Source organism: Salvia hispanica, chromosome 4 (genome assembly GCF_023119035.1).
Source record: "Salvia hispanica cultivar TCC Black 2014 chromosome 4, UniMelb_Shisp_WGS_1.0, whole genome shotgun sequence".
NCBI lineage: Eukaryota > Viridiplantae > Streptophyta > Magnoliopsida > Lamiales > Lamiaceae > Salvia > Salvia hispanica.
In genome coordinates, this window is record NC_062968.1 from 19,187,702 (window position 1) to 19,205,809 (window position 18,108).

Sequence of the window (18,108 nt, forward strand, 5' to 3'; positions counted from 1 at the left end):
TTGTGGTCCAATTACCCAACCACCATTTTTTATTAATTAGGTCATGCTAATTAATCTGGTCCCTTAATAATTTTTGGTGGTGGATGGCGCAGAAATCAATAATCTGAAATTAGAAGAAAGTGTGATTTTGAATCATCATAATCAGTGATCCAATGCATAGAAATTGGAGTGTGTTGTTGAAATCAAGAAACACAACCAACCTTCTTTCTCAACATTCTTTCTTCTTCACCTCTAAAAAGAGTTACTATTATTGTATTATTTAATTTAAATTAAATTATTATGCATCAGATCCAAAGCACGTGCAAGTCAGTTGCCGACCACTCCTACACGGCACGTGCATATCTACTCCTGTGGTCTAGTTATCAATGCTACACTTTTTCTGCTTTCTCTTTTTTCCATTTTCGAGAAATAAGAAATACTACTACTATAGTAGCTATACTCCCTTAAAATTTAAAATTTGGTACCATTGGACCCGACATAAGTTTAAAAAAATATACTTCCTCCGTCCTGACTAAAATGACACATTTATTAGTCGATACGGGCATTTAGGAGTAATTGGTTATGTGTTTAATTGGAGAGAGAAAAGGTGGGTGAAAGTATTAAAATAGAGAGACAAAGAAAGGTGAATATTTTAATAGGAGTGAGAAAAAGTGGTTGAATGTATTAATTGGAGAGAGAAAGTTTCCAAAAAATGAAATGTATCATCTTAATTGGGACAAACTAAAAAGGAAAACGTGTCATCTTAAGCGGGACGGAGGGAGTAGTAGAAAGTGGGTTGAAAAAGTTAGTGGCACGTGGATCCTATTTTTATATATTAGTTTTAAAATAAAATATGAGTAGAAATGAGTTAGTGGAATGTGGGGTCTACTACCTAAAATGGTAAAAGTGCAAAGTGATAAATTTTTAAGAATGAAAGAAAAAGAAAATAAGTGATAAATTTTTAGGAACGGAGAAAAAAAAATCATAACCGAAGCAACGGCGAAATTACCATTTGCTCTTCACTTCAACTATAATTAATAATAGTACTATATGTTAGGTGTGGGAGAAATGTACTAAATTGAATAAATATGAGATTAAACAAATGAAAAGGTATTCTTAAATAGATTAAGAATCTGCATTAGAAATGTAGATTCACGGAATACAAATCCCAATAAGATCTTATATAAGTATAATTTTGTTCAAACCAATACATTAACTGGAGGTACGAGGGTATAGCTTTATCTTAGCCACAATTTCATCTTTAAGTTTTCATGTAACTCTTGTTAGCAAATCTCATTTGCCATAAAATTTATTTCCATTAAAAAATATACTATAATCTAAATTTCTAAATTTTTCTCCAGAAGCTTGATCAATATTTTTATATTGTTGGCGTTTGACTCCACATCAACAATGAAAATAGAGAATGAATGGGAATCGAGATAATGGACAGTGAATGGTGTGATAATTTTGTGCAAATAGAATTAACAAATAAATTTTTCATAATATTTTATATTGTTGGCGTTTGACTCCACATCACCAATGAAAAATAGAGAATGAAAGGGAATCGAGATAATGGAGAGTGAATGGTGTAATAATTTGTGCAAACAGACTTAACAGATAATATTAAAACTTAAATATGAAGTTTCAATCGAATAATCTCGAGCATTAAAATGAATCCTAAAATCTTAATATTTAAAAATTAATGTTGAGGGCTAGTGCGGATGCCCTCAAACTAAGTTAATGAGCCCATTAGTATGATAAATAATTTAGAGAATATGGTTTGTTTTTCCCACCAATTTTCTGGTATAAAAAGATCATTTTTGTTGTAGCATGATATAATTAATTGATTTATTAATAAAATGTAAAATACCATTTCTATTTATTTTTTGAAACTTAAAATGTAGTGTTATCATTATCGGAATAAAGGTAAAAATTAATTACATTTGTATGTACACCTTCCGACACATGTGAAATGTTTCCTATTTTCTCTCTTGTACTATGTGGATTACTATAAACAAATAGAATCAAAACTATACTCTTATCCAAAAATAAAAGCATAACAACACTATTATGAATTTCATGCCGAAATACATGAGAAATAATAATGTAGTGTACGAAAAGGCAACTTTTACTAAAAGTACAATGTTAATTCAAAGCTAAACAGCATATGTACTTACACCGTTTGAAAATCTGACAAGGCTTCATGCGCATGACAATGAACATTTCAATAGTAGTACTCCTATATGTTTCATTTTGTGTCTCATTTTACTAAGGATTAATGGTCGTAAATCCATCGATTACAATCAAATTGAGATTTTTCCATAATTTATAAAATTGGTGTCTAAAATAACTTGAATTACTATATCTTAAAATTTTCTATAAATACAAATTTCGTGTAGAAATATCCCTTGAATCCAAATTACGGGAAAGTCAAACTAATGTGCCACAAAAAATGACAATGCAAAATCACGGCATCCACAATGGGACGCCCTAAGCGACGCCCTATGTATCGCCACGTTAGCATTTTATCCTCCTCCTATTCCACCTGCAGTGGGGCGAACTATAACCCGCCCTAAGCATTTTATCTATTATTTGAATATTTAAATACTTCAAAATTTGGAAAAATAACTTCATTTCATCAAAATTCAAACATTACAATACGAAATAAAAAAACTACAATTTCTCAACGGCGGCGGTTTCAAACTTCTTCAATGTCGGTCATGACCTGAGTATGGTCTTGTTGGTTGCGCATTGAGGCCTGTCGCTGTAGAACCGCACCGAAGCCAGTCGGTAATCCTCGAGTGACAGGCGAGGTCGTCGTGCTGGAGCTAGATCCGGCTTCATCATCCACCCAATTGGTGACATGTCCACGTTCTTGTTCGACTATCATGTTATGCATGATGATGCACACATACATGACGTCGACGATGACTTCCTAACACCAGAAACGCGTCGGACCTTTCACGATTTCCCACCGCGATTAGAGCACCCCAAAAGCCCGCTCCACATCCTTCCGCGCGGACTCCTACTTTGCCGCAAACAAGACTCTCCTCTCACCAATTGGGCAGTTGATCGTCTTCAAAAAAACAGGCCACCTTGGGTATATACCATCGGCCAAGTAGTACCCCATATGATGTGTGAGGCCGTTGGCAGTGAACTGAATGGCCGGACCGCGACCCCTGCACTGATCGGCGAATAGGGTGGACGAGTTGAGGACGTTGATGTCGTTGTTCGACCCAGCTACACCAAAGTAGGCATGCCAGATCCAGAGGCGGTGGTCAGCGACGGCTTCTAAGATCATCGTCGGGTGGTTGCCCTTGTAGCCGCTAGTAAATTGGCCTCTCCAGGCCGTCGGGCAGTTCTTCCACGGCCAGTGCATACAGTCAATGCTCCCTAGTATCCTAGGGAAGCCGTGCAACGTCTCGTGCATCCGCATCAGGCTCTGGCAATCATCAGCAGTCGGGCGTCGCAAATATGTGTCGCCAAAAGCCTCCACAACTAACTTACAAAATTTCTTGAGACATTCGCGGCCAGTTGTATCCCCGACGTGAAGGTACTCGTCGAACATATCCGCTGTTGTGCCGTAGGCCAACTGGGATCGCAACCGTGCACTTCTGCAACGGCGTAAGTCCGGGTCTGCCGGTCGCGTCTTCCCGATACTGGAAGTACTCATCACGTCCCTCCAACGTGTGCACAATGCGGAGAAAAAGACCTCGGCTCATTCTAAAACGTCGGTGAAAAATATTCGGGCCCCACATTGGATTCTCGGCAAAATAATCTGCGAACAGACGTTCGTGCGTTACGTCGTGCTCGTGGGGGACAAACGTCCGAGGGACCCGCGCCTCCGCCGCCGCCTCCTCCCGCTGCATTTGTGCCAAGCATTCCGCCTTGGCTTCATTAACGGCATCGAACAAGGCTCGAGTCAAGGCCCGTCTGCAGCCATCCGATGTACTCAAATCGTAGTCGTCGGGATTCATTTTTGAGACGATGAGAGAGAATAATTGAAGAGAAATTGAAGAGATGTGAAATTGGAGTGTGTGAAATGGTAGAGAATTGTAGTGATTAAATAAAAAAAATTCAAAAAATTCAAGAAAACAAAACAAAACGCGTGACCATCGTCCGTCGCGTCGTCCGCGTCGTCCACAGTGGCGGACGATGCGACGAACGATGGGTATCCTCCGCGCGTCGTCCGCAGACGATGTATCGGCGCGGACGATGGGTAACCCATCGTCCGCGATGCCGGTGGTGGACGATGCGACGGACGATGCATCGTCCGTCGCATCGTCCGCCCCATTGCGGATGCCCTCAGTATATAGATGACACAACGAGTTCGATAGTTAAAACCATATTTTTATTAATTTAAAATTAATAGTAAAACGTCTTTTTTTTTAATCACAGGTGTACCAGATCCGCCTTTGGCAGAATCCGACTAATCCTGCACGACCGGACTTGCGGAAAGTCTCCCAACAGGTGAAGGGGTTTGAACCCGTGACCTCAAGATCACCACAGCTCCGCACTGCCAACTACAGTTATTAATGTGAGAACTGTTTTCATCTCATGGGTCGTGAACATCTGTGGTAGATGCATCTTCTTAATGAATGGATACAGTTTTTCAGTTCGATACTAGAATGACTAAAATTTCGCACTAGTATATTTTTAATACGGTTAAATTAGTAAAGAATGCAGTGAATTAAACATGTTATAGTGTCGTTCGATTGTCGTGACTTATTTCATATGATTATCTACCTAATATTAAGTTGTGGAATTATTTTAGTTGGAGATGGTGACTATGACTAATTATCTTAAGATGATCAGTTTAGGATTAAGTTGTGGAATTCAACCTTATGAATTAAACACATTACAATATTCAATCATAAGATATAATCTTGCAAACCGAACATCTCTCATATATTCAGTGCAGTGTCCACACATTTGTACCCAAATGAAATTTGTTTTGATGTCAATCTAATCTTATATACAATACTCCCTCTGTCCCCTAAAAATGAAAACTCTTTCTTTTTTGGTCCATCCCCTGAAAATAGAAATTTCTATGTCAAGAAATTTCTCTCTCTAATGAGGTGATAATCATTTTTCACTAACACACTTTTCTTTCTAGATTGCTCTTACTGTATCAATTTTACATTCAAACTCGTGTCGTTTTAAAAGTTCTATATTAAGGGAATGGAATGGAGAATAGGAGTATATCATTATAATTTTTTTTTTAATAAAAAATGAATATTTTATTAATGCACCGTGCCCATTAATGATAAACAAATACTCTGCATTGCTTCCTCATAGTTCCCACTCATTTGTATCTCTGCTCAAATCTATGTCGTCTTGCTGTTTCACATTATATTATATAACAACATCATAGGAAAATTAATTTGAATACAAAATTTCAGCTTTATTACATAGTAGTATTACTATAATTTCGATCTCACACACACAGGTGGTGGAGCACATATTTTAAACATGTGCAACTATTTCTTAATTGACACAGAGAGAGCCCCACAACTCTGTTTTTTGAGGATTTCATATGTATCTGTCCCTTCAACAATCATCACTACCACTGTTATCTGACTCATTTTCTCTGCTAATCAGTCGCATAAGAAAAACATATGCTCTAGTATTATATTCTCATTTAAATTTATTTTTTTTCAAATAGTTCCCATTTTGCATTCCCTTACCATTACAAAATTTGGAAAAGTAACATAACAATAATTCTTTATGAATCATTTTAACAAACTCATTATCACCTACACAATGTCTTATCCAAACTAGTTGTTATAGTTATAGAGGTAGAGCAATAGATGTATTTTATTAGTGTAAATTTATCAGCCGTTTGGGGACCAGATCTATCTCGAAAAATACAAATTCTTTTTCAGCCAGCTTCTTTTTTTTTTCCTTTCATCATTTTCCCACTCTCCATATGCTAAAGGACAAACCTTTCAATCAAACTTCAAAAGCAATTCAGATGGCCCACTTTACACACACTGAACCCACTCACACGTTTCATATATACACATACATGTAGCATTAGAGCTCCACTCTCAAGACACACACATGTGGGTGGGTGGGTGCATTTTCTTGGCCATGTACAAAGCCATGCAGCCAATTTCCCTTTTTTTACTTTTACATCTAACTAATTATTTAGAATTGCAATTCTGCCAAATGATGGGTACAAGAAAGTTCACACACAAAGTGACAGCAATCAAGAATGCATCCAAAATATACACAAAACAGAAACTCCCTTTTCAAATGAAATGCAAGATAACAAAACCAAATTAATTAATACCGTCCTACCCACCACATCAGTATCATCAAACTCTGACAAAAGAAATCATCCCAAATTTCGCCACTTGGGAAAAATAGAAAAATGGAAAGGCTATTATCGTACTCGATTTTTCATTAAGAGAACTCTAGCTTCTTTACATGATTTTGGGAAATTGCTATACATATCCAGCCAGAATGATTTCGGTGTTAGAAAATGTCGAATCCCCTCTCAAATTAATTCAATCTAACCCCACAAAAATAGAGAAGAGGAAATCATAAGATGCCTTGTTTCTTGTTTTGGTTGTGGTTTCATTTAAGGCAGTAAACGAACCCACTGATACTTGCCCTCCAATGGCACGTCCTTTACAATATCATAGTTGTACCTGAAAATAATACAAACCCAATTCAATCAAAATCATTTCCCCTTTCCTTTTCCGTTGCGGGAATAATCAATTGGCCCACGCTAAAATGAGCATTTTCAGCGCTTATCGTAAACACACTACTGCGAACAAATTCGTAATCATTGTATGCATATGCGAGATTTTAAAAAGTTTTACGCACTTTTCAGAGAATCGTTTCTGCTCGTACTTTTCCGCCGCTGCGAAAAATGCCTCCAGCTCCGCCGCCGATGGCATGCTGTCCGCCGCGGAATTTGGTGTTTTACGGCGGAGATTCGTTGATTTTTTCCTTGACGTAGGCGGCGGCGAAACATGCTCCGAGTCTCCGCAAAGCTCGCTGGTTGGAGTCGCCTCTCTACTGAAATCGAACAATTGTGAAAATTGAGAGAGTAATTGATTTCATCACGACGTTTCGGAAAACTGAAAACAGAAAAAGAACAAAAGCATAATGACTGCAATTATTTCCATTAAATTCACCTGAAAACGCGACCGGTGGAGGCGGAAATTTCCGTTACGAAACCCTCGGAGTGCGAATCAGCATTCTAGAGAGAGAGAAGAGAGAAAGGGAAGGAACAAATTCAGAGAAATTCTTCGAGAAAGGACGTAATTTCAGCTGCGAAAACGTACACACAACGCACACAATTCCACAAAGTAGCACTGAATCCGATTCTGCATTCAAATTTCAAATTCTCACCTCCAGATCTGGCGAAGTCGGACTCATCTTCACGACGTCGTTTGAGTCCTCACGCTTAGAGCAGCTGGAAGTCCTCGACGCCGCCGGCGACGGCGAATCCTCCGCCAATTCCGCCTCGCCGCAGCTCTCATTCTCAAGCTCAGAGTAAACCTTCCTCTTTTTGTTGAAATTCAACCGCATATCTTCCTCCATCGCTCTACACTTTATTCTCACGCTGAATTCCCCCATCTCTCTCCACCTCTACGCATACATTCTGCTATAATCCGAGAAGAATGTGTGATTGTGTGTGTAAATTATTTTATGTGTGTGGGTGTGTGTGTGTGTGTGTATATATATATATGTGTGTGTGATCAATCAACACACACAGCTGCAAAGGCATAAAAAAGCTCAATTTCTTTTGAGCGCACCACATCCGGTGCTATAAAAATCAGAGGCGAGGAGAGAGAAGAAACAGGAAAAGGTGCGATTTGATCGGACGGCTGAGATGAAAGGAAGCGGTTACCGTAGCATGTGGTCCTGACTCTGTTAACGGTGACAGGCACATGGCGATGCCGTTAAGAGAGAGATTGGGATCGTATAAGAATGATTATGGATTAAAGAGACCAGTAGCGGAGCGACACGTGGAAGGGGAGGACAACCGGTTATAACCTGTTTCCTCACCGGGAATCTTGGTTATGACTGGGATTTTGTTGCCGCATAACTGAAAATTCACTGCCACAATAGTTTCCATGCCGGTTGTTATTCCCAAATTGCCTAAACACGCTTACTTGTGATCTTCTAAAAACCCGGGCCCATATTCCAATTTGCAAAATTATCGATTCATGATTCAGCCGGTCAGATCGCGACTGAAACCCGTATTCGAATATGTGATTTATCGATTCATGATTCAGCCGGTCAAGTCAATTTTTTACCGTTGGTGGGGTCGAAATCTTAATTAAGTTATATTATAAACTCAATTAATGACGGAAGAGATACGAAGATAAACTCAAATTTAATAATACTAGTAGTGATTGGTTATAGGAGGTTTGACTAAGTTCGAAGAAATTATAAGATATAGTTTGTCAAAGTGTATGGATGATTAACTTTATAAGTTAGAAATTTGCAAGTTACTCAAATAAAATTCATATTTTGAGAAGAATAAAGGAAGGAATCGAAATGTTGAAAATAGTAAGCATAGTACATTTATTTTTGTACATTGATTATTTTTTATGAGATTATTGAAAGAGAATTTGAGGTTAAGGAATTCTTTAGGCGATTATTTGCTATTGGATCTAATTGTGTCAATCACTTTGTAAAGAGCTTATAATTTTCTAAACAACTTATAACTTGTGTCTTGTTATATGAAGCTTCTAACTAATCTAAATCGAACACCATCCTAGTCAAAACAATGTATATACAGAGATATTAATCTTAAAAATAATAAATATTATGTGAATTCCGGTATTAACTGCGAACTTTAAAAAATGAATAATTTATAATTTTAAGATTGATATCTCATATAAATATAGCGAAGGTAGTAAGCATATTTTGGTGGTACGACAGATTATCAATATTAAGTGCAGTTTTTTAGTTGAAAAGGTAAAATAAAATAGACATCATAACTAACTGTCGGAGAATTACATAAAAATATCAAATCCGACATGACAATACAAGTCGATGGACTTGATCTAAATCAAAATTAGTGGACGTTAAGTACATCATTTTTATCAGAGTGATAATAAACAATCAAATTTTAATTTTATACAAGTAAAATAAGACTATATTAATAATTTGATGTATTAATTATATATTGAAATAATAAATATAGTAAGTGGACAAGTTAAAAATACTTATTTGTCTTTAACCACATTTTTTATTTTTATATTTGAATTTCCTTCCTATTTTTTTTAAAATTTGAATAAGAATATGCACTAATTACATTTATGGTTCCAAAAAAACAAAAAAAAAATTATACACAAATCATAAATATATGACCACAATATTATGCACTTTCTATGTACTATATATGCATCCATATACTTTAATTAAATGCATAAATAAGCCTATATTTTTTCTAAATAAACTAGTTTTTGGTTGTATAAAATTTGGTCACATAGATTTGTTGTTTTTGTATAGTTAAGTAGATCAAGTTATATACTCCTTCCGTTCCATAGTAATGGAGGTGTTTCTTTTCGACACGGAGATTAAGAAAAATTATGTTAGGTGAGTTATGTAAAGGGAGAATAGAGTAAAAAATGAAAAAGGTAAAGAGATGAAGAGAGAAAAAAGTAAGAGTGAGTAAAGTAAGTGAGAAGAAATGTGTTGACTTTTACTAAAAAGGGAAATGACTCTATTATTATGGAAAATACCAAAATGACAAAATGACTCTATTACTATGGAACGGAGGGAGTATTATTTTGTCACAATATATTTGTATAAATGTGTTAAGGGGTGCACTATGGTGCCACCATAGATAGGATAACACCATACCACCAATATAGTCCGTTAGATCTCATTTATGGACGCCTAGGATTAAGTTTCGTAAAAAACATGGGTTTGCTGTCTACTGTAATAGATATTGCAGTCTACTGTATTAGATATTGCAGTCGTGGTAAACTGCAATATTTTTGTGGTAAGACTGCAATATTCAATGAACAGCATTGCAATCTGGTAACGTAAAATTAGAAATTTCCTATTTTATCCCTCTGTATTTTTACACGCGGCAGCATGATAAGCACACGATTTTTCAATCTAATGACCTAAAATAATAATATGGTGTCACAATAAAGAGGGTTGTCATCTTAATAATATATATAATACTGTATGAATTAAATCGGTATCCGTACGTATATCCATATTTATACTACTAAGAATCATAGACTTGTAAACATAAAAGTCTTTTTTTTTGGAAAATGAAAAATCACTTAGTTGGTTAGTGCGTCCATGTATTTTTTATTTCTTTAAAAATAAGTTTGCATTGACAATTGAAACAGATAACAAGTATTGAACCTATTCACAATAGTCTCTACAAGTGATTTTCCCACACACACACACACATATATATAAGAGCATCCATAATGGGGCGGACGATGAATTTCGGAGATTACCCAAGTCCGAATAGTCCGATGTTCGAAAGTGCACGATGGTCGGGTACAGAACCCGATGAATACCGGCCATTCGACACCAACGCACAGTACGATCCCGAGTTCAGCACGGACTCGTACGGGCTGTCAGACATGGAGCCTTCTCCCAACCGCACACCCGCCGCAGCCGCACCTCGCGGCCGATCCGCCGCCGATCCCTCCGTCGTCGCCGCCGCATCGGGCTCCGCCACCAAGAAGAAGCGGACCAAGGCACGAGCCCAGAAGTTGCCGCAAACGGCGGTGTGTGAAGAGTTCGCCCCGGGAAGGACGAACTACGCCCCGGAAGAATCCATCGTCTTGACGAGATGTTGGATTGATGTTTCAGAGAATCCGGTGTTCGCCAACAACCACAAGGTTACTGCGTATTGGGAGCACATCGCCGAAAAATACAACGAGGCCAAGCCGCCAACCGCCTACAAGCGCCAAAGGGAGCCGCTCTGCAAGCATTGGGATCAAATACAGAAGCAGGTCAATCTGTTCGCGGGGGAGTACGACAAGTGCGAGAGGGAGCAGGACATCGGCGAGAGTCTCATGGATGCGCGCGACAAAGCAATCCAACCGTACATGTCATTGTACGGCGAGTTCAAGCACTACCAGTCCTGGACGCTCTTGAAGGAGAAACAGAAGTTCGTTGGTGGTGTGATTCCCCAATCGACGGCGGCGAAGAAGAGGGCGTCGAAGCGCACCTTCACTGATTATACAAGCAGCGAAAGCGGCGCATCTCCAATGGACATAAACAATCCCGTGTTCGAGGATGAGAGTTCCGGCACACCAATGTCCCGGCGTCCCCCTGGCATCAAGGCTGCCAAGGACAAGGGCAAGGCGACCTCCTCCGCCGCGGCGCCGCCTGACCAGGCCCCAAGCCTGACCCCGAGCGCAACCCCGAGCGCAACTTCGGCTGCGTCACATGCCTACACAGATTTGGTGGCTTCCTCCGACTACATGACGTTGTTGGACGCGCACAACGCCCTGATGCAGGCGACCAACCCGGCTCAAATCGAAGGCATCCAGGGGATGATCGATGGCCTCAGCCGCAGGTTGGGACTACTCTAGACTAGCCGGGATTTTTTTATATGTAGTGCACATTTTTTTTTATTTCTTGTTTTGTAACTTTTTTTTTTAATTAAGTAAATGTAGGATTTGTCTTAATTTTGTTGTTTTTATTTATTTATTTTGCTTGATATATTTGCATAAATTATATAAATACAAAATAGAAGTAAAATGCTTAGGGCGGGGCTTAGGGCGGGCTATAGTCCACCCCATTGCAAGTGGAAGGGACGGAGGATAAAATGCTGACGTGGCGATGCATAGGACGGGGCTTAGTCCGCCCCATTGTGGATGCCCTAATATACATATAGAGAGGGATAAAATAAGCTGCGTCGGGCTTGTCAACCTAAAGTTTTTTTTTGAAACATGAAATGTTAAAGAAAAGAAATATATAATGGTAAATGTGAAAGAGCTTAGGTTTGTATTTAATGTCCTAATTTTGTAAACATAACACGGTAAACTAGTCTAAATTTTATGAGTTCGGGTACTACGAATCACTTATTTTTTATCAATCAATTCTATATACTATAACTCAAAATAAAACACTTTCTACCATTAACTAGATTGTTATATGTATAGTTATTCACTGTAATTAGTAATAATTGTAAAATCTTTAACTATCTGTTAGAAAAGTAGTAATAATTGTATAGTCTTTAACTATCTGTTAGAAAAGTTAAACGGTAAATAAAATAATTAATAAATGCAGTTTAATAATATATTACTCTCTTTCCGTGTCTCATTAAAGTGAGTTATTTATTTTTAGCATAAAAATTGAAAAATAAATATTTATTGCAGTAAGTGGTAGTAAGAATAAGTTAAGAAAGAGAAAAAAAAATAAGAGGAAAAAGAATAAAATAAATAACTAAAGAAGTAAAATAAATAATAAAAAAATAGTAAAGTAGGGGCGAAATAAAGTAAAATTATTGTTTATTAACATTATCATCAAATTAAATAAATATAGAGAGTTATTCACTAAAATAACCTTTAAGGAAAAAAGGAAGAAAAAAGTTTGAAAACAATGAAAAAAGTCTCTGAAATAAAGTTTTATTCAGAAACTTTCAGTGATATTTATTTTTATGATATGCCAAAAAGGTTCAAACATCATTGTGTAGGAACATATATGTATAGTTATCTTAGACAAATAATAGGAGTAGTAAAACTTTTCTCCTTTTCAAATTTCGAATTTGAAATATAGAAAATATGCTTCCTTGGATGGAAAATGACCATTCTGAAGATTTGTCAAGAAACTTTAGATTTTTATGTTCAATGTCATTACGCGAACCATCTAAGACATTCAAAAAAACAAACATTTTCCAATAAGTTGACTCAAATGAGACCTCAAAAAAGAAACATCTATTTGGTCATCGTAAAATATGAAATGACAATTAAGTGAATCAATACCAAAGTTCGTACGGATCCTAGGAATCAATGAAAAGGCAGAATCATTTGATATCGCTGGAGTATTGTCAGTGAAAAATGAAGTTCACTTCACTAAAGAGAATAAAATTTCTTAAACAGAAGTTTTTATGTGATCGAGAGATTACTATTATATTTGATTTCTTGAGAAATATCTTGGTATCTCTTGTTGGACGGCTATATAATTAAGATGAAAAATTCATATAAAGGAATCAATTTGGCATGTTGAAATTGTAAATCAACTATTAATTTGTTAAGTTAATCTAGTGTATACAACGCTCTAAGAGGTAGGTCAAGTTCAACTAGAAATACAAATACGAAATTTTTCGGTCTCGTATTTTTTTCACTTGTTACTAGTATAATTTATCATATAGTAAATCAGTCTATTGTACACAACAAGGTTGTGTGACTGTAGAATTTATCATATAGTCGATCTCCTTCCATTGATTATGTTTTCATGTTCATTATAAAATAATAAATTTTTTTGAAACACGATGAATCTTCCCGCTCAAAAAAAAAGTAGTACTACTACAAATAAATAAAGATAACGCATGTAGCATAATTATAACGTATATTTACTAGGTGAGACATGTATGTGTCAAATTAAATTTGTCCAGATGCATAAGGTTGCAGTTAATACAGAGTAGCTGGATTGCTTTAATTATAAGATAGTAACGCCTTAAAATTAAATTTTTGGTTAATTAATATTGAAATCATATGATCCTCTTCTTCTCGAGACAATTTTTGCATCTTTCGAAAGTTTTCCGTATTCCTTTCCGATTTCGTCTCCAAATTAATTGTTTGTAATATTGATTATGATTAATTTATTTATAAGATTTTTTATTCATTCTGTTTGGCGATCTAACATTCCCAATTCAGCAAATTACGTTCCATCTCTTCCTTTGATTAATCAAAATCCTTTTTTGGGTGGTGGTTGGGGAGAATAGATTATTATTAATTTTATTTATAGTATATTATTATTATTAACTGGGCTTCCAATATTATTTACTCGGATGAGTAAATTAAAGTCAAATTCAAATTATGTGGCGTGTTACAATTGGGCTTAATTAATAGTTTGAGCCATCTCACAACAAAATGAAACTTTTTCGCTTACAAAGAAATGATAATTTTCTACTATTAAAAATAATTTTATAGAGGGTAACGTTGGTGTTTTGATGGGTATATGGACGTATAGAGTTAAATATGTGAAGTTATAAACTAGCTAGAGACTAGAGTGCTAGTATAAATAAATATATTTTTTATTTTTTCAATTGGAATTTGGAACAAAATTAAATAATTAAATTCTATAATGTTTTATGTACTATACAAATCCAAAATATACATATATAGGACTGCATTATTAATTTTCAAACAAAACCCATGCATTTAATTAATCACTGTTCCTTTGCCCAACACCATACATTAATCACTAATTTTCGAACAAAATCACTGCTCCTTTCCTTTTCTGTGTTACTTCTATAATTCTATTTTTTCTTACTAAAATACTACCAACAACAAAGAATTATAGTTATTATTATGATATTTATTTAGTTTGGTGAGCTACAAACTATAAACTGATTGAGTATTTAATCAACATTCCTTATCCATTTATACGCCACATCTCTTTCTCGGATCAATCAATGATATACATATGTTGTTTCATTAATTTAGATTGTAGATGTCGGAAAAACTTATTAATTAATAACTATATATGATGTAGATATATATTAGTCTAAATAGTGCATATGATATTATTGTTGAGCTCCTTATCTAAATAAAGTACGTTCGTTTTTCATGATTAATTATACAAAATTTTAACTAGAATACTTCCACAAATATTAATTCATAAAGTTATAATAAGTTGTGTTACAGCCTTAGAGGGGGAAAATATATTTATATTAAATATGGAAAACAACCACAACGACTTTTATTCTTTATTTCTAAATTTTCCTAAGTTAAGTCGGGGAAGAATAATATACTATTTCTTGGTGTGACAATAACATCTCGAACTGAAACAAGAGAAAACGGCAACTATTTAATATCGTCAATAATTAATATATAAACAACTACACTAGTCCTAGAATTAAATTCCAACCTCAAAATCTTAAGAACAAAATAGACTTCACTTTAAATAACATGTAACCGATCACAACGTTTTATATTCTATCCAAAATATATTTAAAGACTCATCATAGATATGTTTAATTTGCACATGACAAGCTCAATTTATCATGACGGTGAAAAATTTTTCCAATATGAAAGAGATAGGGAAAATAAAATAATTAAGCCCATAAAAATAAATGGCAGTGGGTGTGAATGAAATAAAATTTCACCATCCCTTGTAAGACATAATTGGAGAAAACACTTAGTACATGTAATAAATTAGGGCATCTACCATGACTACTGGGAGCAGTGATAGTAGATGAATTTCAAATTAATGCAATATTCAAGAAACACAGATTTTATAGGTAATCAAGATTTACTATTATGCATATTACAGATGAAAATTATTGGACAAAAAAATGGTCATTTAATTTAGGACCACAAAGGGTAAGAATTAATGACTTTTGCACCAAATGTATTTGCTTTCACTAAGAATTAAATAATGTGAAACAAAGATATCGTTGAAATGTCGCCATTATCATAGTTTCATAGATATGTATTAATTAATGTTAGAAGGATAGTATTAATGTAGGAGTAATCTTGTAACGAAAAAATGTACTAGGCCATGTATACCTCATCATCATTCATGCAATTATTTACGTCCAAATAAATGAAATGCCAACAAATTAATTTATAGCTGATGCCATAAACGAGAGTGTCACCTCAGTCAGATTTATTTGGAAATTATTGATTTTGAAATTCATTTCTTGATTTATTGAGTTTGGGTGACCCTGTGTCCCCGAATTTATATTAATGCATGTTACATGTTTTCAATTAATTCATTTTGTTTGTGAGTCGGGTAATCGAGCATTAACGAAATTAGAGTTGTTGGAATTAATTACCAAATTGGAACTAATTGATAATTGAAAATGAGTGAAATGGTGAAGATTGCTACGTTCGAACTGAGCTGCAACTATAAAAATAGCATTTACCAACTTAAAAATGCAAAAAAAAAAAAAAAAAAAAAAACAAATAATGCGTACATGAAATGGATGGAAGAGATTCAATACTGTATACTAAGTGTTACACAATATCTATCTCTCTCTATATATATACCAAGTGTTACATGAAATAAAGCTTGGCTTATACAAAAGAAAATCATCAAGTCATCTTTTAAAATACACTCTTCTATGAATTCACCAGCTTAATTTAAGTATGAACCATTATGAATTTTGTAATTTTACATAAAAATAAAAATAAAAACTCAAATTGCTGCGACACTTGCAAGAGCATTGAACCTTGAGAGCAGTTGTTTTTCTGGCCGCCGTATGGCTTTTTCTTCGTTTGCAATAGAGACGCGACGTGATGTGCATTGCAACTCTATTGTGAATGCCCTAATAATGCAAACATGGACTCTAATTATAGGAAACACAACTGCAAAACTATTTTTATAAGTTATGCTTCAATTAATTTACTGATATCCACGTTAGATACTTCCACAAATAGACAGACATGCCAAATCAACTAGAGAAAAGCATTTATTTAGAAGACATAGAGTCCTATATAGTAGATTGTCTGGCTAATGTCTCAACTAGTTTTATTTATATGTAATCATGTAGAATGCACAACTTCTAGTATTAATCACATCGCACAAATTAATTTATTTTTCATGATTCAGTCTCAACACAAAAATAACCAAGTTTCGAGATTTTTTCAAGAATCGTGTGGTAGATTAGGACAAGGAACACACAATTTGGCAGTTCAGTTCTATTTTTTTGAAGTAAAAAAGTTTTAGATTTAGAATTGAATCCACTCTCTCTTTTTATAAATAAATCAATGGAATGACATATAAAAATAAAGTACTAGTACAAGCTATATTCGGCATACCGATGCATTTGAATTCACTCTTGTTTCACAAGAAAGGGTTTGTTATTGGCCGGATTTTAGACTTAAAATTTGGATAAAATGCTAACGTGACAATTTAAAAAATATATTATGGCTTGATTTAAGGATTTCGGATACGAGCACAATGAGTTTATGTTGCTGATGGCCTTCAAATCTATATGGATACCACCCAATTTCCAATCAGAAACAATGAAAAATGACGTAAAGTAGATCTTCAAATAACATTTTTGCCAGGAAAATACAAAATTAGTTACTCTACTAAATTTACTGCAGAATTTTAACAGCGTTTGGAAGAAAGAAACGTTAGCTGACAAAGAAGTTAGAAGAGAGAAAAAGGCCAACCAGCGAAAACCAAAAGTATAGAAGGCTTTGTCACGTTTGTTAATTTCATCTTTTTTTTAAGGTTACGTCAAAATAGTCAAAGATTTACTAAATATAAAATTAAAATTCTGAGTAATATAATAATGATTTATGCTCCAAGATTTACCAATTCATCATAAACAATGCTCTTTGTCAAATTTGTATTAGTGTATACTACAAAATGACTTCGTTTCACCCACGAATTGTTGACTTCACTTTAAATCAAATATTAAGATATTATTGAACTACCTGTTTCCCTACACTTTAAATAAAACTCCTGTTCTAGAAAGTATTGATTTAAATAGCAAGATTGCGCAATATCCTACTCCCAATAAAAGTCTTCCAACATTAAAAAAAACGAAGGTAAACTACAACATACGTTGTATAATTTTTTTTAAAAATAAAAAAAAATAAAAATACTTATGGAACATTCTAACTTGTTACAGATCATCAATTCCCAATTATAATTTATTTAATCAATTGATTAAAATATAATTAAAACAGATGCACCGTGCATCCCAATACAACGAAACATGCCTCTTTAATTAAATACCTAACACGTGGCTGTGACTAAAACTGGCATAAAAAAGAGGTGAGAAGCCCACATCTCAGCAAACGTAAAAATGGGGAAGTTTGAGAGTAGCTGTAAACATTGGATTCCCTTAGAAAAGGCAAAAAACGAATGGCCCACAAGAAAAGGTAAACATAAAAATTGGCCACCAGTAGAAACCTCCAATTTCCCCTTCCCCCCTAAATTCAAGGGCTGTTATCCCTATCCGTATATGACACGCAAAATATATTTGAATGGATG

General features: G+C 35.0%; 2 protein-coding genes across 3 annotated transcripts; both read right to left on the reverse strand.

The window, feature by feature from the left end:
• Positions 1 to 3,004: 3,004 nt before the first annotated feature.
• LOC125220572 lies at positions 3,005 to 3,956 on the reverse strand. The gene is made up of 2 exons (XM_048122730.1): positions 3,736 to 3,956; positions 3,005 to 3,638 (listed from the first exon to the last, which is right to left on the reverse strand). The coding sequence occupies exons 1-2, from the start codon at positions 3,954 to 3,956 to the stop codon at positions 3,005 to 3,007; spliced, it is 855 nt and encodes a 284-aa protein (XP_047978687.1).
• A 2,294-nt stretch (positions 3,957 to 6,250) lies between these two features.
• On the reverse strand, positions 6,251 to 7,738 carry LOC125219259 (cyclin-dependent kinase inhibitor 7-like). Of its 2 annotated transcripts, none has more exons than XM_048121185.1 (4): positions 7,345 to 7,738; positions 7,128 to 7,192; positions 6,814 to 7,005; positions 6,251 to 6,635 (listed from the first exon to the last, which is right to left on the reverse strand). In XM_048121185.1, exons 1-4 carry the CDS (start codon positions 7,570 to 7,572, stop codon positions 6,566 to 6,568), a joined length of 555 nt encoding a protein of 184 aa, XP_047977142.1. In that variant the 5' UTR covers positions 7,573 to 7,738; the 3' UTR covers positions 6,251 to 6,565. The 2 variants fall into 2 exon arrangements, with proteins under 2 accessions (XP_047977142.1, XP_047977141.1); XM_048121184.1 differs by having other exon boundaries at positions 6,814 to 7,008; positions 7,345 to 7,736.
• Positions 7,739 to 18,108: the final 10,370 nt, after the last annotated feature.